The 24,122-nt window shown below is 51.4% G+C and overlaps 2 protein-coding genes across 7 annotated transcripts; one reads left to right on the plus strand and one right to left on the minus strand.

Moving 5' to 3' along the window:
• The first annotated feature begins 247 nt into the window (after nt 1-247).
• On the plus strand, nt 248-10,384 carry SMTNL1 (smoothelin like 1). 3 transcript variants are annotated; one of them, XM_014553528.2, is made up of 8 exons: nt 248-381; nt 4,306-4,976; nt 5,225-5,357; nt 5,469-5,520; nt 6,590-6,748; nt 6,929-7,043; nt 7,194-7,345; nt 10,071-10,384. In XM_014553528.2, the coding sequence occupies exons 2-8, from the start codon at nt 4,308-4,310 to the stop codon at nt 10,213-10,215; spliced, it is 1,425 nt and encodes a 474-aa protein (XP_014409014.1). In that variant the 5' UTR covers nt 248-381; nt 4,306-4,307; the 3' UTR covers nt 10,216-10,384. The 3 variants fall into 3 exon arrangements, with proteins under 3 accessions (XP_014409014.1, XP_014409021.1, XP_032344598.1); XM_014553535.2 differs by having other exon boundaries at nt 5,472-5,520; XM_032488707.1 differs by lacking the exon at nt 6,929-7,043.
• A 1,049-nt stretch (nt 10,385-11,433) lies between these two features.
• Nucleotides 11,434-22,790, minus strand: UBE2L6 (ubiquitin conjugating enzyme E2 L6). 4 transcript variants are annotated; one of them, XM_014553544.2, is made up of 5 exons: nt 21,703-22,306; nt 17,896-17,991; nt 16,155-16,406; nt 13,629-13,815; nt 11,434-11,900 (listed from the first exon to the last, which is right to left on the minus strand). In XM_014553544.2, exons 1-5 carry the CDS (start codon nt 21,727-21,729, stop codon nt 11,749-11,751), a joined length of 714 nt encoding a protein of 237 aa, XP_014409030.2. In that variant the 5' UTR covers nt 21,730-22,306; the 3' UTR covers nt 11,434-11,748. The 4 variants fall into 4 exon arrangements, 3 of the variants coding, with proteins under 3 accessions (XP_014409030.2, XP_006172998.1, XP_014409043.1); XR_004323205.1 differs by lacking the exon at nt 11,434-11,900 and adding an exon at nt 14,251-14,342 and having other exon boundaries at nt 13,677-13,815; nt 21,703-22,790; XM_006172936.3 differs by lacking the exon at nt 16,155-16,406 and having other exon boundaries at nt 21,703-22,175.
• Nucleotides 22,791-24,122: the final 1,332 nt, after the last annotated feature.

Below are 24,122 nucleotides of genomic sequence, written 5' to 3' on the forward strand. Positions count from 1 at the left end.
CCTGCAGATGGTTCTCCGGGTGGCCAGGGCCAGGAGAGTACATCGGGAAGGAAGATGAGCACAGGGTGGATACTGCCAGGGTCGGGGGGAGGGACTGGCTGTGATTGAAAGGTGCCACCTGTCAGGGCTCCACGGGAAATCCGAGCCTCCCAGTCCAGGGGAAAGTGTTGTACCAACAGGGCAGTAAACAATGCTCGTCTGCAGCCCAAGGCTCTTCAAGTGGGGGTGGGGTGGGGTAGAAGGTGGGGGAAGGTGAAGGTGGGGGCGGGGACTGAAGAGCTGGGGGCTAGAAGCCACTGGGGCTTAAAGACAGCCCGGGAGTGAGGCCACTCAGCCAGAGGAAGGAGACAGCTCCCAAGCCCCCAGGCAGAGACTCTACAGGTAGGAGAAGCCTTGGGCCCCTTTCTAAGTGCCCCTCTCCGTCTTCCAACCCCTCTCCCATCTTCCAAGGGCCGGAGCCTCTAAGCTGGGCCCCACAGTTGAAGAAATCCAGGCTCTCTTCTAACTCTCGCCACCACTATGTCAACTTTTTTTGAAGCTAGAGGTTGGAGACTCAGCCCTGGTGTGCTGGAAATCTTGAGATCATCCATGGAGTAGCCTGCAGGTGGCCAGCCATGAGGCCCTGACAGTGGTATAGAGGGCCTCGTGCAGTTGGGGTGGGAGGCAGGGTCTCCAAGCAGCGGAGAGTGGTGTCTCCAAGGGAGGGTTCCTGGTTGGGGTCGGGGATGGCAGAAGCCTCAGGACCTCCAGAAGACAGATGGGGTGGCAGAGGGTTGTGGAGGTATGAGCAGAACCACCAAGTGTCATCTATTCTATGTGGAGCTTGGAGCTCAAGCTCCTGGGTACTTTTCCTTCTGGTCTGCCAAGAAAAGCAGGAAGAGGGAGAGGGGAGCTCTCTGAGGTGGACACAAAACAGGGATGGAACTGCGGCTTCCTGGGGAAGGGGCGGGCCTACTGTGCACTTAGAAAGAGAGCCACACTCCTCAGCCATGTTCAGTGCCCTCCCCACCTGTGGGCTGCCCCTCCCCCTGGTCTGGAGCCTTTGAAGAGACACTGGCTGAGGGGCTGGTGGGGGCAACGTCTCTGGCACTGGCCCTGGATCAGCTATCAGGAGACCTGGCTTCTAAGTACGGTTTGGCCATTTCATCGCCCTGTGATTTTACGTCAAAGGACTTCAACTCCTGGAGCCTCAAATTCCTAATCTGTAAAATGGGGGCAATAAGACTTCTTCTGAAGGGTTAGAGCAAGTAACTAGGGGAGGAAAGTAGGGCACTGCGGTGCAGGCTGTAAAGGGCTACTATGGTGTTGTTCGTGCCGGCGTGGCTGGTGTTACCCTGGTGTCATCCTGGTGTCTCAGCGTCCTGAGCTTCTTCTCTCCTCATCTATTTATGACAAGCCTGGAGGGTGGAAAGCTGAGGTGAGGAACGCAGGACAGCTGAGGTGTCCCTATGCATCTGCCTGCCCTTCCCCTCCACCCTGAGAGTGTAGCATGTGGCTGAACACTCAGCTATGTCTCAGCCAATGACTTCCACGCCTTGAGGCATAAAAAGGGCTTGTTATGGGTGGGGAGGGTATAGCTCAATTGGTAGACCGCATGTTTAGCATGTATGAGGTCCTGGGTTCAATCCCCAGTACCTCCATTAAATAAATAAATAAACCTAATTACCACCCCCCCCAAAATGTAAAAACAAATTAAGAAATAAAAATAAAAAATTAAAAGGGCTGGTTATCATCTTTCTGGTGTTCAGTTCTCTTTGCCTCATCTTACCAACTAAATGCCCTCCTGGCTAGGTCAGGACCTTAATCTGGCACAGGGCTGGACAGAGGCCGACATCCACCGTAACAGCTGATGTATACTGAGCAAGCCCTTTTTGCCAGGCACAGTTCAAAGTACTTCCTATGCATTGGCTTCCTTAACCCTCTACCATCCTTATGAGTTGAGACCTATTTTTATCTCCATAAATCAAAACACAGAGAGGGTAAGCAGCTCGCTCAAGGTCACAGTGGGAGTAACCAACAGTGGGATCTGGGATCCCATCGTGGGAAGCTGCAGAATCAATGATTTTCACCACTGCTCCAGACCACCTGCCAAACTGGAGCGCAGGGCAGGAACGGTTGTGCAGCTCATGTAGACCAGCATTTTCCACACTTCCTGCTGCTAAAGGTGGCATCGCTCAAGAGGGTGGTATGTGCATCTCAGGGAAAAGAAAGCAAAGAGAAAACAAAGCAAGAAAAAAAATCCATGGTCAAATAGGTTTGGAGAAAAGTGAGATAAATAAAGCTAACGGAAGTTAAGGTTTGTTTCCTGTGGGGTATCTGGAATCGATTTAAGCACTAATGACGTTGTATGTCTCTAAAAGGGTCAAGAGTAGGCTGTTTCTGGAACCTCAGCCAGAGAATACATCTCCCCCGACCCCCACCCACAGCCCATGCTAGTATCTTAGAAGACCCTCGTTTTCTACTGAACACAGTTTGAAAACCTGATGGAGACCAATTCTGTCACTGCATTGGAAACTGAGGCTCTCTCCAGAGAGGCAGAGAGACATGCTCAGGCCTCAGAGTGGGTGACAGGAGATGGGGGTCAAGGCCGGCGCCTGGCTACCTGTTGATGTATATTCTATCTCCCGGGCTCATTTGTTTCTAACTTCAATTCATTGCTGGAGCTGCTGAACCATGAAGGGGTTCTGGCGGGAGGGGTGAAATGGGAGGGCAGCGTGAGCATCTTTGAAAATCCCAGACTGCTTCCTAGGAAATTGTGGGGGACCGAATCCAGGGACCCCAGCAGTCCAGTCTGGGGGTGGCAGGAACAGGGCCCTTTCCCTCGTATACCTGTGTTCCCACCTCTGTCCCAATTATCCAGGTGCTCTGGGTACTGTACCCAGGACGAAGGCACTGCAGAGAGCAGGAGGTATTTTTAGCCAGTGACAGGAGTGTCTACTTCTTTTACTGCCTGAGTCATACCCTGAACACTATTTGGGGATTATTTTCTCTGTAAACAGGACCCCCCCCCCACAAGAAGGGCAGAAGGATGAAGGAGCTGGCCCTGTCCCCCTACCCACCTGTTTTTATAGGTCATGCAGTATAGTCTTCCCTCAGTGCCTGTCAGGGAATAGTCTTGGGATCCCTTGCAGATACCAAAACCTGCAGATGCTCAGATACCTTATATAAATTGGGGTAATATTTGCATATAACCTACACAATCTTCCTTTATACTTTAAATCATCTCTAGATTACTTCTAACACCCAATACAATGAAAATGCTATGTAAACAGTTGTTAGTAACAATGTAAGCGCTATGTAAACAGTTGAAGTGGCAGCCAATTCAAGTTTTGCTTTTTCAAACTTTCTGGAATTTTTTTCCCAAATATTTTCCATCTGTGGTTGAATCCACAGGTGCAGAAGCCGCGGATACAGAGAGCTAACTGTATATACAGTACCTGAATAGGAAACCTCACGTTAAAGTGTTGTAGTCTCTCTCTCCTCCCCCCACCCCCCGCAGTTGGAGGGTCAGATTTCCCTGCAGAGGTTAGTTAAGGTGAGGATGTTTCTGTTCCTGACCAAAAGAAACTCTTCCAGGCCCAGGTCCAGCTCTTCAGAGAACCACACACAGGCTGGCGGAACTGGCAGAGACCCAGAGACCAAGCTGGCCCAGGGTTTCCCAAATTCCAGGCATTTTCATACCACCTCCGTGATTTAGGTATTTTGTATCCTGCTTTCCTGAATATCTACCTTTGAATGAACTTATTTTAAATTCAATAAATATATTTTTAAAAGAAACTTTATATCACTATTGGACATGGAAACTCACTATCACTGGCCAGAAATAGAAAGTAACTATAAAAATAAATACAATGAAATCAAAACAGTATTATTAAATTCTATCTAGAGAATTTGGACTTGTAGCCTGAGGTTAACTATCTCCATTAAAAAGGGGAGAGGAGCAACTGCTCCACAGGAGTCCAGGATGCGAGTATCGAGTTGTAAACACCTCACAGGCTTCATCAAAAAGAGGCAAAATCACTGAAAAGGCACTATGCAATCCAGTGTTTTTTAAAGCCCAAGTCACAACCTGCTGAGGGCTCTTAGGTGAACATCATTCAACATCAAGTAAATGTGGCTGGTCCAACACCCCACTTTGACGGAAGCAACGCTGTACCCTTTCATTTCGCCAGAGGGAAAGTGGATGCTTGTGTGACATGTCCGAGCAGTGGGAGACCCAGGACTGAACTGCAGGCCCCCAGACTTCAGGGCCTTCACCTGCTACAGGGAGGGGCGTGACCAGGACTGCTTGTCTTCTCTTTCCAGAGATGGAGCAGAAGGAAGGGAAGCCTGAGGATGGTACCGCAGTCGCCCCGGAGATGGTGGGAGGTGGAGCTTCTGCGGAGAAAGAGGCCACAAGCCCAGATGAGAAGATCATCAAAGAGGGGCCTCCAGATGGGGCAGGAAAGCAGGCACCAGCCGAGGACAGTACTTCAGCTGAATTCCATGGGGAAGCAAATGGGTTGGATGAGGTCAAGGTTGAATCCAAAGAAGAGGTTGAACTTCAAAAGGAGGATGATGGGAAGAAAGAGACCACCGTGGCTCCTCAGGAGATGACTGACAAGAAAGGAGAGACCAACTTGGAACTGAAGGAGGCTGAGGGCAAAGAGGAGGCCATGTTGGCCTCTGAGAAGCAGAAGGCTGATGAGAAAGAGGCCAAGCCTGAATCTAGGGAGAAAGGCGATGTGAATGATGAAGCCAAGGCTGAGCCAAAGCAGGCTGCTGGGGAGCAGGAGGCCAAGGCCAGAGGCAGGGAGGTCGAAGGGAAGGAGGAAGCCAAAGCTGGAGGCAAGGATGCTGAAGGGAAAGAGGAGGCCAAGGCTGAAGCCCAGGAGAAAGCCAGTGCTCCAGAGGCCAAGTCAGACTCTCAGAAGAAGGCTGCAGTGGAAGATGAGGCCACGGCTGAACTGCAGGAGGTTGATGTGAAGGAGGAGATGGTGAGTGAGAAAGAAGAGGGAGGAGGCCCGCACAACATTCCGGAGTCCCCTGCTCCCCAGGGGTAAGCCCTGTCCCTGCTTCATGCCCTTGGGAAAGTCCAGTCTTCCTCCCACTGACGCCAAGAGCCTGGGGTGGGGGATGCAGCACTGTGGCCCCAGGCTGCCTTCCAGATCTTTCTGAAGCCCTCACAAAACCTTGCACAGGTGCTTGTGTGACTTCGAGTCCACGCAGATTATGTTTGTTCCAGGAGCCAGGTGGTCCCGATGAAGAGCAGGACCAGGGCATGGAGGGAGAGTCGGAGGAAGGGGCAGAAGTGCTTCCCAGCTCCCCCGACGAATGGCCTGAGAGCCCCATGGAGGAGGGCAGCGGCCTCAGCCCAGGTGAGTGAAAGCCCAGGGGCCCATGGATGCTGCACGGGCCGCCAGAGAGGGCGTGCGGGGAGTGCGGCGTGGGTCGCCCCAGCTCCCCTCCTGCCTGTTCCTTTCCCCTAGAAGGGTTGAGTCCAGACGCCGCAGCTTCCGGGGAGACCAGTCCTTCAGCCAGGTAATGTCAAGCCCCAGCTCCCCAGATCGAATCCCCCCTACCGCCTGCTCCCTTCAAAGTCTACCACCCCCTGGGCTTGGGTCTCCCCAGCCTCTGCTCTGGAGATGTGCCAGGAATCATAGTTTTCAGCCCCCTACCCCAGGGCAGGGCCCAGAAAGCCGAAGGAGCCAGAGTGTGGGAGCAAAGAGGAGGGGGGACACCTGGTCCGCCCCCCACCCACCACCTAAGCCTCCTCCTCAGGTCCCCTGCCGGCTCCTCATGGGCGCTCTCAGCTATCTTCCGTCGTGGCAGCATCACCCATTTGGGCCTGAGCAGAAAGCCTGAGTGTGGACGATGACTCTGCCACTTAGCCACCGTGTGACCTGGGCCGCATCCCTTCACCCCCATCCCCTGTGAAGTGGGCACAGCCACTGCACCACCTCATGGGATTCTCGTGCGGCTCAAGTGCTGTACGTGTATAAAGCACACGGCCCAGTGCCTGGTGCCTGGTGCCTGGTGGGGGCTGGACAAAATAAGAGCCTTCCCCTCGCACAGCTTGAGTTTTTAGAAAAGTCTTCCTTTACATGGAAAGCTTCTTAGGCAAAGGTAGCTGGTGAACGTTCCCTGAGCGCTCAGGCAGTCCCGTGGCCGGCACGGCTGTGGGCTCTCCCGTCCCCTTCTCACGCAGGCCTTACAACGGCCTTGTCAGGTAGCTATTCTTGTCCCCATTTTACAGATGAGGAAGCCGAGGCTCAGAGGAGTGACATGACAGTCCCAAGATCACACAGCAAACAAGAGGCAAAGGCAGGATCCAAACTTAGGTCAGACCACAGCAGTGCCCTAGTTCTGCCCACACACCCCACCAGACCACATGCTCCCCAGAGTTAGACTGAGCCTCACTGTTCCTTCCCAAGCCCACCCCGTGCTGGGCACAGAGGAAATGTGGACGAGAGTGGGGGCCACAGCTTCGTCTGCCTCTTGAGACTCTGGGGAACCCCCCCCCCACCTCAGCCAGCCCCCTGCCTCCTCCCTGTACCCCAGAGGGGCTGGTCCCAACCGCTCTCACACATCTCTGAACCTTCCCACACAGTGAATCTTCGCCCAGCAACGTGCCCCAGAGTCCCGCGGAGCCCCCTCCCTCCCAGGAGAAGAAGAAAGAGAAGGCACCAGAGCGCAGGGTGTCAGCCCCTACACGGCCCCGGATGCCCCGTGCGCAGAACCGCAAAGCCATCGTGGACAAGTTTGGGGGGTAGGATGTGGGCGAGGAGCTGGCTGGGCTGGGTTGTTTGGAGGGTAGGGGTGGGGGAGGCCTGAAAGGCAGTAGGAACAGACCCAGCCTGGGTGGGAGGACTGACATCTGGGGCTGGGTCTCCTCCCTGATGGGACCCTCCCACCTCTCGGCCTGGCCTTCTCCATCCCTCATGCACAGGGCAGCCTCAGGCCCCACGGCTCTGTTCCGGAACACCAAGGCCGCTGGGGCAGCCATCGGTGGTGTTAAGAACATGCTTCTGGAGTGGTGCCGGGCCATGACGAGGAAGTATGAGGTGCACAAGGGAGCAAGGGACCCATCCCTGGGGCAGCAGTGAGGGGCTGTCTGAGTGGTGCAAAGCCCAGAGGGAGGGAGGCCCAGAGGGGGCCAAGTCCAGGCCTTCTGGCCAGGCTCACAAAGGCTTCTGGGCCCCACCTGCCCGCAGCACGTGGACATCCAGAACTTCTCATCCAGTTGGAGCAGTGGCATGGCCTTCTGTGCCCTCATCCACAAGTTCTTCCCTGACGCCTTTGACTATGCTGCACTGGACCCCACAAACCGCCGGCACAACTTCACCCTGGCCTTCTCCACAGCAGAGTGAGCCACACTGGGGGCGAAGGTGGGGGGCGGTGTGTGCAGAGGTGGTGGGAGCTCGAGGGATGCTGACGGCAAGTGTCGGATTCACAGGGATCAGGTATGGGGTGCTCAGGTAGAGGCTCTGGCCACACACTCGTGCGGCCAATAAATGTGTTTTCATTGCCAGGAACTGTTCTAGGACATAGATATAGCAGTGGGTGAAACTGGCAAAACCCCTGCTTGCCTGTGACTCACATTCTAAAGGGAGAGACAGACTGTAAACACACGTACACGTGAAATATTATGTCGAGGGAGAGGTGCCATAAAGAAAATGCAGGCAGGGTAAGGGGTAAGGGGGGGCAGGCCCACTGTCTCAGACAGGGTGCTTGCAGCGACTTGAGGTCAGATTCTGACTCTGCCATTGTTCGCGGTGTGACCCTCGACCGGTTACTTGACTTTTCTGAGCCTCCATGTTCTGATCTTCAAAATGGGCATAAAGTGGGGAGGGTGTAGCTCAGTGGTAGAGCGCATGCTTAGCATGCACAAGGTCCTGGGTTCAATCCTGGGTGCCTCCATTAAATAAAAAATTTCATAATTAAACCTAATTACCCCCCAAAAGAAACCTCAAACAAACAAATGAAATTGGCGTGACATTTCCTCTTTGGCAGAGTTACGGTGAGAATTAAGTAAATAATTACGTAAAGTCCTTCTAACATTGCCTAGCTATGTCAACACTTCAAAAAAGTCTTAGCTGCGGTTTTATCTATTATAATGAATGATACCATTCATTGTTAGGATAATTGTTACTCACTGCGGGACCTCAAGGGGGATTTCTTGCTGAGGCTCACACAGCTGGGTGCTGGGGGGTGGGGTGGGATGGGGAAAGGGATGGACTGGACAGGCAGGAGGGATGTGAGGAACAATGTGGTCCAAGGGGGAACCTGAGAGGTAAAGACATGGCTGCTGGGTGGTGGGGGAGGGGGAGGCACTCCTACCACAGCCAGCCTCAGCCAAAGGCCTCCATCTCTACCCACTGGCAAGACCTGAACCCACCCTCACGGCCCCTTAGGGCTCCCAAGGAGCTCAGGCCTGGGGGACCCATCCTTTCCAGCCTGGGAGAAGCTTCTGAGCCTCCTGGTAGAGACCGGACTATAGAGATGCTGTGGCCAATGAGGGCATCTCTGAGGCCCCAGAATGGATGGCTAAGTGCATTTCTAAAGCCCCAGAACAGGAAAGAAGTCACTGCAGATGTTAGCAGCACCTTGGTCTGGGAGGCTGAGCTCTCTGGTCTAGTCCTGGCCTGGCCACCATCCTGCAGGGAAGCCTGGGGCTGCAATCTTCCCCTTTCTGGGCCTGCGTGTCCCCACTGGCAGAACAAGAGGGTTGACATTGATCTGTGCTTTCCAAAATTTTTTTCCAAAATATTAAGTGAATGCCCAGCACATTAAACAGATTTAAGGGAGACCTTTTTAGGTTGGGAGGGGTTTCTGGAGCACACCAGCTCAGAGCCCAGACTCCCTTGCCAAGATGGTCCCTGTAGCATGTCTACAGGGCCCTAGGGGCATCAAGGATGCCATTTGAAAACCACCAGCCTTGATGGTCCAGAAGATCCCTTCCAGTTTCACATTATCCTGCCAAGGGATGGGGTGCGTGCCCTGCAGTGGGGGTGCTGGGGGGTCCAGAGCACCATTAACAGTGATGACAAGTCACGTGAATCGGGAGTGATTAGGTACCAGGTATTCTAAGTACTTTCCTTGGATCATCTCCTTGACTCTCACGACAATCCTAGCCTGGATATAAGTAGAGAGGTTTTGCGAGGTTTGAACCGGCCGTGACAGAACTGGGATTTGAAAGTGAAATTCCTAGTCAGGCTGAGAGCTCTAAGGGCATCAGAAGGGCACGTGGCTCGGCCCTGACAAAGTGTCCCTGGCCTGTGGGGCACACGGGTCATTGTCCTCCTACAGCTGCCTTGCCTTGGTTCCAAGCCAGCAGAGCCACAGGAAGGCAGAGGGAATAATCAGGTGATGATGATGGGCCGACAGGAAGCATCAAGCAGATGTGAAAAGGGCAGAATGTGTCAGGGATGCGTGGGGATGGAGGAGCTGAGTGTGAAATCTGCCTCCTTCCTAGCTCTCTGACCCTCAGCAGGGGACTGAACCTCCCTTAGGGTTTGGTGTGACGATTCAGAGTGCAAAGGAAGGGGGGCCCCTGCTGCAGCCATCACACCTCACTGGCTCCCTTCTAGAGCTCTCCTCTGATTCCCATGGAACAGCCAGCACTGGGGGCCCAGGGGGCTCCACCAGCTTTGCTGCTGGAGGAGCCCAGCTCCCACCCAGGAGCCGAAAGCACTGTGTTGGTTGCAGGGAGCTTGTCCCATTCTTCGAAATCCTCCAGTCTGTGCTCCTCCCCCAGCTCCCAGGCCAGTTGGGCTTGGGTTTCAGCCCAGCTGTCTCAGCTTCAACAGAGGATTTCCACTAGGACCCTGGTTTCTCCTACTGCTGCACCCGTGCGGTTTAGCAGGCGGGACAGCTGAGACCAGGGGCATCAGGCAGGACTGGCGTTGAGTCCCAGCTGTGTCGCTCACTTTGACCTTGGGCAGGTCACTAAAATCCTCGAGCTCCTCCTCTGCCCGTTGAGGATAAAGGGGTGGGGTCAATGAGACCATTCAAGGGGAAGCATTTGATAAAGCACCTGGCACATAGCGGCTCTCTGCTCTTCACCTCCCCCACCCCATCCTGCCCCTCAGGAAGCTGGCTGACTGCGCCCAGCTGCTAGAGGTCGATGACATGGTGCGGCTGGCAGTGCCTGACTCCAAGTGCGTCTACACCTACATCCAGGAGCTGTACCGCAGCCTCGTGCAGAAGGGGCTGGTGAAGACCAAGAAGAAATGAGGGGCTGGCCGACCATGTGAGCAGAGGTGGGCAGGGTGCCCAGCTGCCCAGCTGCCCATCTGCGGCCCCGAGGCTCACCTCTGCTTCATGAAGGCAGCAGTGCTGGGGCTCGGGCAGGGGCAGGTGGCACCAGTCTTAACTACATTAAAAGTACTTTTGTAAAATCCTGCCCAGCCTGTCAGTGCTCCCTCCCTACCCCTCCCAGGAACCTCTCTCACTCTGGGAAAATAAGCCCCTGCTGCCAGGGTTCCGTACCTGACATGACTTTCTCAAAAACCATGAAAGGCATTTGGGGAAGGATAGTGGCCTGGGTCCCACCAGTAACCAGCTGTGTGTCCTTGGGCCAGTGAGTTAAGCTCTCTGAGTCTCCATTTACCATCTGAACAGGAATAACAGGAGTTCAAACTCATAGGCGCTGTGAGGGTTAAATGAAATAATGAACAGGAGGAAAAGCCTTGTTGGGGCCTGTCACCAAAGTTCTGTAAGTGGCGGCCCAAAGTAACCACACATCTTACACTTCCAGTCACGCGTGGGACTTCCTCATACTTCTCTCAGGTGAGGGAATTCCAGGGCAGAGGCTGGAGTCGAAGATTCTCTAGAAATCTCATCCAAACTAGGCTGGTGGGGGCCTGGGGTGATTCCCTTGACTCAAAGATGCCCCACATTTCTGATTCTTAAAAGCCAGTGGTTTTCTAGGAGCTGAGAAACCCTGCACCCAGAAAGTTCTTTCTTTGGGTTCAGTTAATCCCTCCAACTCTGGCTGAAGTTTTGGCTTGTTTTTGTTTTTCCACTGCTCCTTCAAGATGAACCCCGGGGCCGAGTACAATGTCCTGCTAACAAACCTGTCTGGCTTCATCAGGCATTTGGAGCATGTGTGCTGATGAAAAACAGCTCATGAAAAACACAAAATCCAAAACCGGCCAGCTTGGCACTGCAGCTGGAGGTATGGACTCTGCCCTGATGGGTAGAGAGGACCTGGCAACCCACTGAAGCACTCTGTGCCTTGGTTGCCCCATCTATAAAATGGGGGCATAACCCTTGTGGGCATGTTGACCACCCCTCTGGCCAAGGATGGTCCAGTCCCTCGTGGTCAGCTTTCCCCACGCCCAATGAGCCATCAGTTCATGGGAAGCAGGGTCACAGCTATTACTAGATGGCAGTTGAATCCCCAGCCTCCTCCCGATGAACCACCCCATCCCCTCAACGAACAATCTGGACTCCACAGTTCACCTGTGACTTTAATGGCTGGGCAAGCACGTGGTCTCCGTGGCTCCCCCTGGACTGGAAGCTGGAAAGGGCGTGGGAATAGCACGCCTGTGGCCAGTGGGTCCACACACCACATACCACCCCCAGTCCCCTTCTCCCCGCCACACACACACACACACACAGACAAGTGAATGACTAACAACCAAAAGGAAAACACGGAAGAAATGAGCAGGAATGGACCACAAAGGGACTCTGGCCCCCAGTCCGTGAGGTGTGTCCATCCATCACACAGAGAGGATCTGGTGCAGAGATGGGTCAGAGCCAGAGTTAGGAGTGCCGGTCCTCTCCAAACTGGAGGGTGAACTCTTCAGCCTTCCTGTTGAACAGCTCCGGGTCCTGTGCCAGCAGGTCAGCAAGCTCCAACCGAACAGGCTGCTCCGGCTCTGGTTTGTTCACCAACACATTGAGGGCCTCCAAGACTGGGGAGAGAGGTCAGATCAGGACATCAGGATGGAAAGAGAAAATCATGCGAAGGAGATGATGGCTGCCCACTCCCAGATCGCCCCAAAACGCCATATCCACTCCCTGGGGGGACCTTCCCCAAGGAGGTTCCATGTCTCAGGACGACTTTACAACCAAATCAGATGCCCCTCACAGACTTTGCTGATGATGCCCAAAGCCCCGACTGGTTGCATCTGTGGATTTCAAACTTTGCTCCATGGTGTCACAGAAATTTCCCATCATGGGGGTCAGTGAGATCAGAGTTGTTTCTGGGTTCAATTCCCTTTTCAACAAGGACCACTCTGCTTTTCTCTGTTTTGTCATTAGGATTCCAAATAAACTTTTTTTCCTTGTGGGGGAGGTAATTAGGTTTATTTATTTTTAGGGGAAGCCCTGGGGAATTGAACCCAGGTCCTTGTGCATGCTAAGCATGCACTCTACCACTTGAGCTACACCTTCCCCTGAGGATTCCTAATAAACTTTTGAGGCTGAAGACTGGAAACCACTACTGCACTGTGGCTCTTAATCTTTCATGGATGCCTTTGGGAACCTGGTGAAGACAGTGGCCCATCATCCCCGAGGCACGAGCACACACGCACATGCACAGACACGCAGTTCTGCCTTCAGAGCATTCTGCAGACCCTGGAGCTCTTCCAAGGACCACTCCTCCCCTTCCCCCCAGGATAGGAACTCCCGAGCTGGTGCAGAGGCAGGATTGATGGTACCCTGATTATGTCTACATGCTCTGGGGCCAGTGTCCAACATGGTAGCCGCTAGCCGTGTGTGGTTATCTCCACTTACGTCAACTGAAATTCACTGCCATTAGGAATTCAACTCACAGTCACATCAGCCACATTTTCAGTGCTTAAAAGCCACACATGGCTAGTGACTACGGCCTTGGATAGGGCAGTGAGAAAATGATTCCCTCACTGTTCTGCCAGGCAGCGCTGTTCCAGAGTCAGCCAAGCAGACTTCGAACCCCAGCTCTGCTGCCTGCCAGCTCGGGCACGTGCTTCGCCTCTCACACGCCTCAGTGTCCTCATCCATCAAATGGGGCTAATGAGAGCGCTATTTCAGGGGGCTGTGGGGCGGGGCATTAAATGAGGTTGGTGTGTTAAAAATGGCTGGTGTCCTTGGGTTCGGTGTAGTTCACAGAAAGTTCAAGTTCTCAGTGGTGCAGGGATGTGTCTTGACACCAGGTCCCCAGTGACCGCCCAACTCCATTTTTGTATGCCTGAATGTTGTTGGCTCCATGGATAGATATGGATAGATACCGAAAATATAAAATGGAGTAAAAAAGTGAATTAAAAAAATAGCATGTGACACTCTTAGCACAGTGCCAAAAGTGCTTAATTATGTGATGTGCATTATCTGGCATTACTGGCATTATTAGGCCAATCCCCTCAACTGCCATGTAGGGCACCGAGCCCTGGAAAGGGACAGAGACTTCACTGAGGTCCACGGACGGAGCAGCTGGCTTTCTATCTCAAGCCCTTCCCTCTGCAGCCCTGCCGCTCCTCTCTCCCCTGACCCAGAGTGACGCTGCTCTGTCACGCCTGCCCAGGTATGAGCACAGAGGCAGGAGGAGGTCCGCCAGCCCAGGATCTCTCTGACGACAGGCTCAGCCAAGACCCACAATTTTTACCTCCTCTCTTTTGGGCTTTTCTAACTTGAAATCGGTCCCATAACCCCGGACCCGGCCTCACCTTGGCAGGTCTTGGTATAAGGCTTCCAGTACTCATTGCTAATGATGGGCAGGCACACCCGGCCGTTGCTGTCCACGTTGGGGTGGTAGATCCTGGTTGTGAACGTCACCGTCGGGGGCTTGAACGGATACTCCTCGGGGAAGCAGATGCGCAGGTGGAAGGCCTTGAGGTTGTAGGGAGGCGTCTCCTGTGCAAGAGAAGGGTGCAAGCTCTGCTCCGAGGCATGGCTGCTCTGAACGCTCATTTTCCTCCCAGGGCCTCGGTCTGGTTTCCCCCCTCCCCGCCCCCACCCCAGGGCCCCAGGCACCCTCTGCTCCACTCCCAGGAAGAAACGTGAAAGGGGCCATCCATGGCACATGCGTTCGTTTGGCAACGGAGCCGTGGATTAGAGGAACAGTGAAGTCTTAAAAGGACACCGGCCTGGGAGTCACAGAAGCTGGGTCCTGGCTTTTGCTGTGTGACCGTGGGGTTTGCCACCTCCCATCCCAGAGCCCCAGTTCCCTCCTTTGAAAAATGGGTCAAGTTGACTAGATGAGCCCTAAGGACCATCTCAGCTGCTCCTTTTTATTATATTGATAATTAACATTTTCCCTCCTACTTTATCGAAGAACAACTGACATACGTCACTAAGTTTAAGGTGTACAGCATGATGGTTTGATTTACATATATTGTGAAATGATGACCACAGTAGGTTCAGCTAAGCTCCATCTTCTCCTATAGGTACAATAAAAAGAAAAGAAAAAAAGGGGAAAAAAATTTCTCCTTGTGATGAGAACTCTTAGCATTTACTCTCAACAATTTTCCAGTACATCACACAGCAGCGCTAGCTACAGTCATCATGCTGTTCTTAACGTCCCCAGTACTTACTTATCTTACAACTGCAAGTTTGTACCTTTTAACCACCTTCATCCCTAATTCCCCCTCCCTACACCCTAGGCCTCTGGTAACCACAGATCTGATCTCTTACTCTATTTTTCTTTTGTTTTTAGATTCCACATATAAGTGAGATCATACAGTAGCTATCTTTCTCTGTTATTTCACTTAGCATAAAGTCTTCGAGGTCCATCCATATTGTTGCAAATGGTCATCGCAGCTTTAACGTCTTTCTGAGAATTATGGAAGAAAAGGACAGACGTTTCTCTTTGGGAGCTGTTAGCAAGTACAGGAGAATGTTATCATTGGGGGCTTGGAAAGGGAGAAAATGAGGAAATCATAAGGAGTCTGAAATGACACAAATGAACTTATTTATAAAACAGAGACAGATTCACAGACACAGAAAACAAACTTATGGTTACCAGGGGGAAAGGTGGGGGGGTAGAAGGGTAAACTGGGAGTTCAGGGTTTGCAGATACTAACTACTATATATAAAATGAATAAACAACAAGGTCCTACTGTAGAGCACAGGAAACTATATTCAATACCTTGCAATAGCCCATAATGAAAAAGAATATGGAAAGGAATATATGTATGTATAACTGAATCACTATGCTGCACACCAGAAATTAATACAACATTGTAAACTGACTATACTTGAATTAAAAAAAAAAGTCAGGGATTTGGAAATATAAAATAGTGCAGCCACTGTGCAAAACCATATGGCGGTCCCTCAAAAAGGTAAACAGAATTACCATGTGATCCAGCAATTCCACTTCTGAGAATCTATTCAGAAGAACTGAAAGCAGGGACCATGTTCATAGCAGCATGGTTCACAACAGCAGAAGACTGAAACAACCCAAACCTCCATCGACAAATGAACAGATAAACCAAACATGGCGTATCCATCCAATGGGATATCACCTGAACCTTGAAAAGGAAGGACACTGTGATACATGCCACAACGCGAATCAACTCTGAAGTCATTATGCTAAGGAAAATAAGCTTGACAAAAAAAAAAATTGTAGGATTCCACTTATGTGAGGTGCCTAGAATAGTCAAATTCATAGGCATAAAAAAGAAAATTAATTACCAGATGGTGGAGGGGAGGAGGAATAGGGAGTTAGTGTTTAATGGACACAGTTTCAGTTCTGGAAGATGAAGAAGTTCTGGAGACAGATGGTGAAGATGGCTGCACAAGAATGAGAATGTCCTTCGTGTCACTGAACTCAAAATGTAAGTGGTTCCAATGGCACATACTGTTATGTGGAGCTTACCGTGTTGAAAACAAAAAACAAACAAACAAAAAACAAACAAACAAAAACTCGGAGCAGGAGTGACCAAGGGTTGCCAAGAGCCAGCAGAAAGATGCTCTAAACCTCCAGCAACCTAAAGACTTTCCTGGGCACCTACTCTGTGCATTAGCCCAGGCAGCACAGTGTGGAATTACGTGGACTTTGGAACCACCCAACCTGTGTGTGAATCTTGGCTCTGCCACTCATTAGCTGTTTGACCTCAGGCAAGTAACTTAACCTCTCTGTGCTTTTCCATAGGGAAATAATAATAGACATCTTTATAGGGCTTAGGCAAGGATTAAATGAGCACCTCCATTTTCAGATGAGGAAACAAGTTCAGCGTATGTAAGTAACTCGCCCAGGGCCACAGTGACAGTGCCAAGATGTCAGTACACAGTACACACGAGCAGTACTTTCCAGCCCTCGTGGGGAGGAACCTTGGAACTTGGGAAACCCCAGCACAGAGCACAGGGACCCTCAGGCTGGTTCCAGAGCTCCAAATACCTTCAGAACCTTCGTTACAGAGAGGACAGGACAGAGGAGTCTGAATGATGTATGACGTAAGCGCAGAGTCAAGGTGTTGAGAGCGCTGCCCGCTTTTAGCAGAAGGCTGAAAGGAAGCCACAGGGTGTGTGTGAGATGGGGCAACTGCTGGGCAGATAAAGAAAACGTCTTGGCTTTTATGTTCTTGATAACAAGAAGAGGCTGGGACCCAGGACGTAGACACAAGGCCAAGGGGGAGGCCTCAGAAAAGGTCAGGAGAGTGTCTGTGTATCCTTCTGCAGGGGTTGCGGGGCGGGGCTGCTGGGGTCTTAGAGGAAGGAGGAGGCAGAGCCCCGGGAACCCACCCCAGCTCCGCCTCGAGCTTGCAGTGCGGCTTCGAGCAGTTCTGGGACTGTTTCCTCATGTGTAAAACGAGGAAGTTGGACTAGACAAAGGGCTTCGCTAAGAAAATCCTACTTCCTCTGAAGCTCTGGGTTCAGTAACGTATTTTGCTATTCTTCCAGCCCAGAGCAGGTGAGGTGGATTGTTTCAACCCGGCTGCCCAAGGGACACCACAGAGGTTCAAATGTTGGCCCGAGGCAAGCCTTTCTCCATTGTTCTGGACGACAGCTCAGTGGAAAGAGAAGACGGCACAGCCCAGGCCACCACACTGTCAGTAAGAAGTCCAGATCCTAAAGAATCCAATGAATTGTTCCCATTAAATTCCAAAGAGCTAATAAAAAGCTCAACTGTTTTCATTTTTATTTCTAAGTACCCAAAAGTCTATAGATGAATTTCTCAAAGAAAATATCTGGGGAAAAAAAAAAAAAAGAAATAATCTGTGGGAGGGGAGGGCGTAGCTCAGCGGTAGAGCTCATGCTTCACGTGCATGAGGTCGTGGGTTCAATCCCCAGTACCTCCAGTAAATAATAAACAAACACACAAACCTAATTACCTCCCCCCAGAACAAAACATGACAAAAACAAAACCAAAATTTTTTAACGAAAATATCTGTGGTCACTAATAATTAGAGGATAAAATGGACACCCTGCACTTTGACAGGTCCTCTGTTTATATTACCTTCAAAGAGAGATTCTATCAAGATGATCTCTAATAATAGAGAAAAATTAGAACAGTAGAGATGAGTTATCTGCGTTGTCATATGTAACAACAAATTTCTGAAATATGAATTTTAAAAGAAAATAAAATTCATTTTAGGTCTAAGGGAGCAAATTCTAACAACTGTGGAAAACAGGAACTTTATCCCTACCCCTGACAAAGGTCCAAGAGATCTTTTTCTTTTTCTTTCTTTCTTTCTTTCTTTTTTTTTTTTTTTTTTTGATGCCCTTTGTCTGCTGAAGCCTCCATGGTGGGCTTGGTAGCTATTGGTTTGAGGAAAGGGTCTCCTACGAAGTCCAGAAGCTTTTTAGCCTCTTCATCAGTCGGCCTTGACCTCGGAAGCAATCAATTCAGAAAGAGATCCCTTCTGCCAAAGATAATGTCCACTGAAAACAAAGATTCTAATGCAGGGAAATTTGTGTACGGTCCTAACCCTCCTGCCCAGGCCCCTGGCCTCAGTGGTCCCAGCCCAAGGCCATGATCCCGGGGCTACTCACAGGCAGAAGGAGCGCGTGCCACACGAGCACGTTGGCATCATCGCTAAACAGGTTCCGCAGGTACCTGGGAAGCTTCTTCTGCAGGTCCTCCAGCTCCTGCAGGGGTGCAGTGAGTGGGCAGTTGGCCTGGTCTCCCCACTTCAACCCCCTCCCCCGCCCCACAGCAAGCTGTCCCAAGTCCCAAACAGGCCACCCTGGAGGACAGAGGCTGGCAGAGTCAGAGCCCCCAAGCCCTGAGCACTTGGGATGTGTCAGGCATGGAGCTCAGGGCTTTAAGTGAATCCCCTGATTGCAGCCTCACCGCAGCTCTGTGGGTACCGGGGGAGGGAAGATGCACATGGCTGCTTCCAGTTGTGACAACTTAGGAGTAAACTCTCTTAGGAGCCTTTTCTCCTGAAACCAAGGTACTTAATGCCTGTCTTTTTGTCCTCTTCCTAGAGTCACGAGGTCCTCCCTCCCTTCCATAGCACCCACTGAGTGTCCCGCAGAAACAGGTGCCTTTACAGTGCGCAGGACAGAGCAGGCAGCCAAAGACAACACCCTGGCCCAGTCAAACTCCTCCAGACCAGGCCTGGGGAAGGGAAAGGACTCAGCGGACCAGAGCAGGGGAGAACTCTACACACCAAGCACAGAAACAAGGGGACAAGCAGTGACTCACCTTCCCAGATATGTGGCCCAGTCACCTGGACATCACTGAGTTCTCCCAACAGCCCCTCTCCTGAGCATCCTCTATCGACACTGGACTAAGACAAGGCCCAGCCCTCAAGAACTTCATTGGAGTAATGAGAGAAACACGAATGTGATTATGTAAAAAATGTGTGGACACAAAATAGGGAAGGGGAGGAGAGGGGAGCAGGATAGCTTCGCAGAGGGTGACTCTGTGAGCTGGGTCATGCAGGATGAATAGGAGTCCGCCATGCAGAGAAGGGGAAAGGTACGAAGGCAGAGTGCCCAGTTAGAGCAAATGTGTACAGCGTGTCCCGTGCAAAGTTCACAGTTATTACAGGAAAAGGGTTCCACAGTCAAGTACATTGGGAAACACTAGGCTAAACAAATGTCTTTCCCCCAGGACTCCCCACAGCCTTTAAAATGCTATTGTGTATCATGATTCTTCAAAATGTGAGCCCAAGCACTCAGTACTTCTCAAATGTATTAGACCAAGGAACCCCTCTCTCCATTTTGGGGTCCATCCCAAAGTGGGACAATAGACCTTTTTTAAAATATATGTATATATATTTTTAACAGAGGTACTGGTGATTGAAACCAGGACCTTGTGCATGCTAAGCATGCATTCTACCACTGAGCTCTACCATCCCCCGAATAAATGTTTTTAGTTGAAGTATAGTTATGGTACAATATTATATGTTACAGGTGTACAATATTACAGTGGTTCACAACTTTTAAAGGTTATACTCCATTTATACTTATAATAAAACACTGGCCATATTCCCTGTGTTGTACAATACATCCTTGTAGCTTATTTTATACCTAATAGTTTGTACCTCTTAATCCCCTACCCCTATATTGCCCCTTCTTCCTTCCCTCTCCACACTGCAATAAACCTTTTTAAGAAACAACAATAGATAAAAAGACATTCAAGGGCAAGTCACACTCTCCTGGAACACCAAATGGGTGTAAGCTAGTGGTTCTCAACTGGGGGGCTAGTTTACCCCCCACTCCCAGATATTTGACAATGTCTAGAACCATTTTTGGCTGTCCCAAATGGAGGAATGCTACTACATCTAGGGGATAGAGGCCAGGGATGCTGACAAACATCCTACAAAAAAGTATCTGACCCAAGATGCCAACAGCGACAAGGTTGCAAAATCCTGGTATAAACAAAGGCAGACAGAAAGGTGCCCAGATCCAGTCCACAGCTGGGGAAGGGTCCTTTAACACTGGGCACCAGCTAAACTTTCTCGGCCCCCCAACATACAAACACACCCTGGCCCCTGTTTCTTATCTTTCAGCCCATACTCCATCTCTGTTCACACCAAGATACCATTTCTTGCAACTTCCGCCCAGAACCTCCAACCCCTCATTTAGCTTTTACGGTAGACTGGAGCATCTTCTACTGTAAGTCCCAATTCCAGTATCATCTGTGACTCTTTAGCAAGGATGAAACCACAGGTTGGACAGAGAAGCTCTGGAATGAACATTTTCCCAACTTTATTACCAGGGGGAGGGTATAGCTAAGTGGTAGGGTGCATGCTTATCATGCAGAGTTACTGGGTTCAAGCCCCAGTACCTCCATTAAAAAAAAGTAAATAAATAATTACCTCCCCCTTCAAAAAACAAAATAAAATAAAATAAAATCTATTAAATTAAAAATATACATATACACTATAACTGGAAGCACTTGGGCTTTATCTCTTATATAGGAGTTCTGTCAAGATTTTCCCAAAGCCTGGGGCTGCTGAAACCCAAGCAAGGACACCCAGCTCTTTCCAGAGGCCTGTTAGTAAATCATCTGACTCAGAGGAACAGAAAATGAAAGTAGAGAAGCCACTAAAAGGGCCTGTGGGTTGGAGCCCCACCAACCTGGGCTCAAAGCCCAACCCTCACCACTCCCTACTGACTCAGGACAGCTGAATTATTCTCTTGAAGCTTCAACTTTCTCATCTGTAAAATGGGGGTATATGACTTATCTCACAGGGTTGCTTTCAGAATGAGATAACTAATGTAAACTGCCGGGAATTTAATGGTGCCAGTGCAGGAAATGCTGGCTCCTAGCTCTTTCCCACTTGGCTGGAGAGACACTGTCCCATTTTGCTGCCAAGCTCCAAATTTCAGTCTTTCTGGGCTGAGCCTGCTCTGTGTGCCCCAGTCTGCGATCGTCTTCTCAGAGACTGACTGTAGTGCGCCAACCCTGCTCCCTTGAAGCCTGCCCCCTACTATGCACATACGAAGGGCACTTCTGAGAGACTCAGAGCTTGAAGGGTATCACACACGCTTTACCACGATTGCTTTACCTTCCCCATTCATCTCCAATCCCGGCCACATCACAATCCTCCAAACACCCTGGGTTTTCGCACCTCCTGGGGGAAATCGTCCCCTTCCCATCCTTCCCGACTTCACTTCAAATTGTGCCCCTGGTTGGAATGAAAGATCAAAGAAGGCAGGATTTTTGTTCAGCTCTGCCTCCCTACCTCCTAGAACAGGAGCCAGAACATAGGAGGCAATCAACGGCGTTCGTAGAACAAATGCATGCACGCCACCTACTCCAGCACATCTTCTAGGTTCGCCCGGGGAATCTTTTCTTTCCGAACACATCCTGAGAACTTAGCTCCCGACTCCTACTCAGCATCCCATACCTCTCGGGACTCTAACTGTGGGTACCAAATGATGGGGCCGGCCATCGGCTATTCCAAGGCAAGGACCTTGTCCTGGTGTTTAAAACACACCCGCCACTCCCCCCAGCAGAGCGCCTGGCCCCAAGGAGACGGCAAGGAACCCTTCCTGCACCTGAGAAGCACGTAATTGTTACCACAAGTTTCTGGTAGGAGAAAAGAAACCGAAACCAATGGGGCGGGGGAGGCGGGGGAGGTGGCTCTTCCCCATCTCCAGCACAGCTCAGGGAGCCAGCGACACCCCCGCTCGATATGCCCTCAGCCCCCCAAACTCCAGCTCTGGCCCTTCTCGCAGACCCACTCTTCCTCTGGGAGGGGGCGAGGATGGCAGGGATTCAGCCAGTCCTTGTAGCCAGACAAACAAATGCGCTCGGAGAGCTGGGGGACGGAGGGTGGGAGAAGAGAAGAGGAAGGCGCGAGGAAGCCTTGAGAAAGGGGTCATCCTACACGCGGTTACCTTCGCCACCCGCTTGTTCGCCGTCATCTCGGGACCGAGGCTGGGCTCCGGCGGACTCCAGCCGGACTGTGCATCAGCCGGCGGACTCTGCGCGCCCCGCCCCGGGAACCCCACCAACGGGAGCCCCGCCCACGCGCTGCTCCACCCGCGGGGACCCGGAGCGGGTCGACCTGCTCCCTACCACCTCCGCTGAGACTGAGAGGCCACCGAAGGGAGGACCCGCCCGGATCCCTGCGCGGTGGGCTCGGATCCCAGGAACTTGAGCTCTTTTGTCGTGAGACGGGGCGGGCATGGGAGAGCGCGGCGTTGCCGGACCCCTGCGTCCCGCTGGGGGGCGCCGTGAACCAGGCAGCGAGCGCTCGGCGGCGCGGGGCCGGGGTCCGCCCATCCGGGTTCTAGCTGTAGCTCCGCCGCCGGAGGCCGAGCCCGCGGCTCCACCACCTCCGTCAGCCCCGTCGCCGCCGCCCCGAACACACACTCGCCCTAAGTAAATCCAGGATGCTCTCTGCGAACGCGGCTCCGCGACAGGTCGCTCGGTGGCCTCCACCGTCACACCGCCGCCCTAAGCCCCTCTAGCGAATTCCCAGAGCCCCCAGGGCAGGTCATTTCCCCTCTCCGGGCCCAGCGCCCCATCTCTAAAAATGAGTGGGAGACTATATCCCCTCCAAAGACCCCTCCCCTGGCAACTTAGGATCCTTTGTGCTGTCCAGCATTCGGGGGTGGAACTGCAAAGACGCTTCTCCCGGGTGATGGCTTGGTGCGGATGCACCGCAAGGGGGCGCGGTTGGACCCATTCTCTCTTGCTTTGGGGGTTTGGTAGACCGTTCCGTCCGTTATTACATTTAATATTAGTAAGTGCCTACTATATAGAGATTTGGGAGACCGTTGGGTGGTGGGAGACCCAAAATGGACTTCAGAAGCCTCCCTTATTTTACCATCGGTCCATTACAAACTGCGGGCCTCCTGTGTGCCCCGACACACAGCCAGGAACCTCCATCCTTCTGTGCAAGGGATGAGACCCCCTCCCCTGGTATAAAGCTGGGGCCACCGTGCAATAGCAGCCCCTGAGCACGGAGCAGCATCTGGGGTAGAATCTCCTAGTAATAATGAGACTCCATGGGAGGACTGAGCGCATCTTCCACACTGTCATCCCTTTCAGTCCAGAGGAGGAAGGAAATCAGAAAGTATTTTGAGCACATCGTTTGAGTTCTGAGCTCACTACCTCACGTAGTTTTTGTTTTTTGATTTTTTTTAATCCAAGTGCTTGGACCCAAAAGACTTCTCTGCTCAGATGCTGGGATGTATTTGCAGAATGATTAACTGTTTAATTCAATTCAATAAACTTTAACTGGGCATATTCTGTATGCCAGAAATGAATAGGTCACTGACCACAATCCCTTCCACATAGGTGGAGATTAGGGAACTGAATCTGCCTCTGATCATTCATCTCCATTAACAACCATTTACTCCCAAGTGCCAAGCACTGACTTTAGGGAACGCCACAACAAGAAAGTTGGGTCCCCCTGCTTGAGGAGCTCTCCCACTACTGGGACAGAGAAAAAGACTGTAGCCCCTGCATTTTTAATGCAAAGTGGTAAGCAATAGGCTAGGTGAAAGGGTCAAAAGGTACCAATTTACACTAAATCCTGGGGGTGTAATGTACAGCCTGATGACTGTAGTTAATAACACTGTAGTTTGTATTTGAAAGTTGCTTAGAGAGTAGATCTTAAAAGTTCTCATCACAAGAAAAAAATTATAAATATGTGCGGTGATGGATGTTAACTAGGCTGATTGTGAAGATCATTTCACAGTATATACAAACAGCAAATCATTATGCTGTACACCTAAAACTAATATAATGTTATATGTCAGTTATATCTCAATAAAATTTTTTTAATAAAAAGAAAATATACCAGCCCAAGCTGACTAATAGAACCTGGCACATTCAGTACATAGCATTTATTACTGGCATCATTGTCATCAGCGTTACCTCTCTTGTCCAGAGAATCCCAAGGAGCAAGTGAGCAAGTGGCTAAGCAGGCTGAGGAAGCAGGTTCCTCGTCTCACCAGGCCATTTGCCTGCTCTGGGGGCAAGAGTCCCCCCAGCTCCTCTCCTGGGGCTCCTTGTCTCCAGGGCTGCCTCTGCTCCATGCCCTCCACCTCACCCACCAGGGCAGGGCTCACCTTCATGGGGTGCGGCCCTTGAAGAGATGGTTGCTCATGCCTGGGTGTGTGCCTGTGATTTACCCAGAAGAAGGAGGTGTGAGAGGTGGACAGGAAGAGGGAGTCCTTCCCTCAGTCAAAAGAATCAGGAAATTCTCTTCTGCCTTTGGCTCCCTGAGAACGTCTCTGAACTATGCAGAGACAGGGAGGGCTAGAGTGATTCTGCAATTAACCTTCCCTGCCCCAGACAGGAACAA

Source organism: Camelus ferus, chromosome 10, assembly GCF_009834535.1.
Source record: "Camelus ferus isolate YT-003-E chromosome 10, BCGSAC_Cfer_1.0, whole genome shotgun sequence".
Lineage (NCBI taxonomy): Eukaryota > Metazoa > Chordata > Mammalia > Artiodactyla > Camelidae > Camelus > Camelus ferus.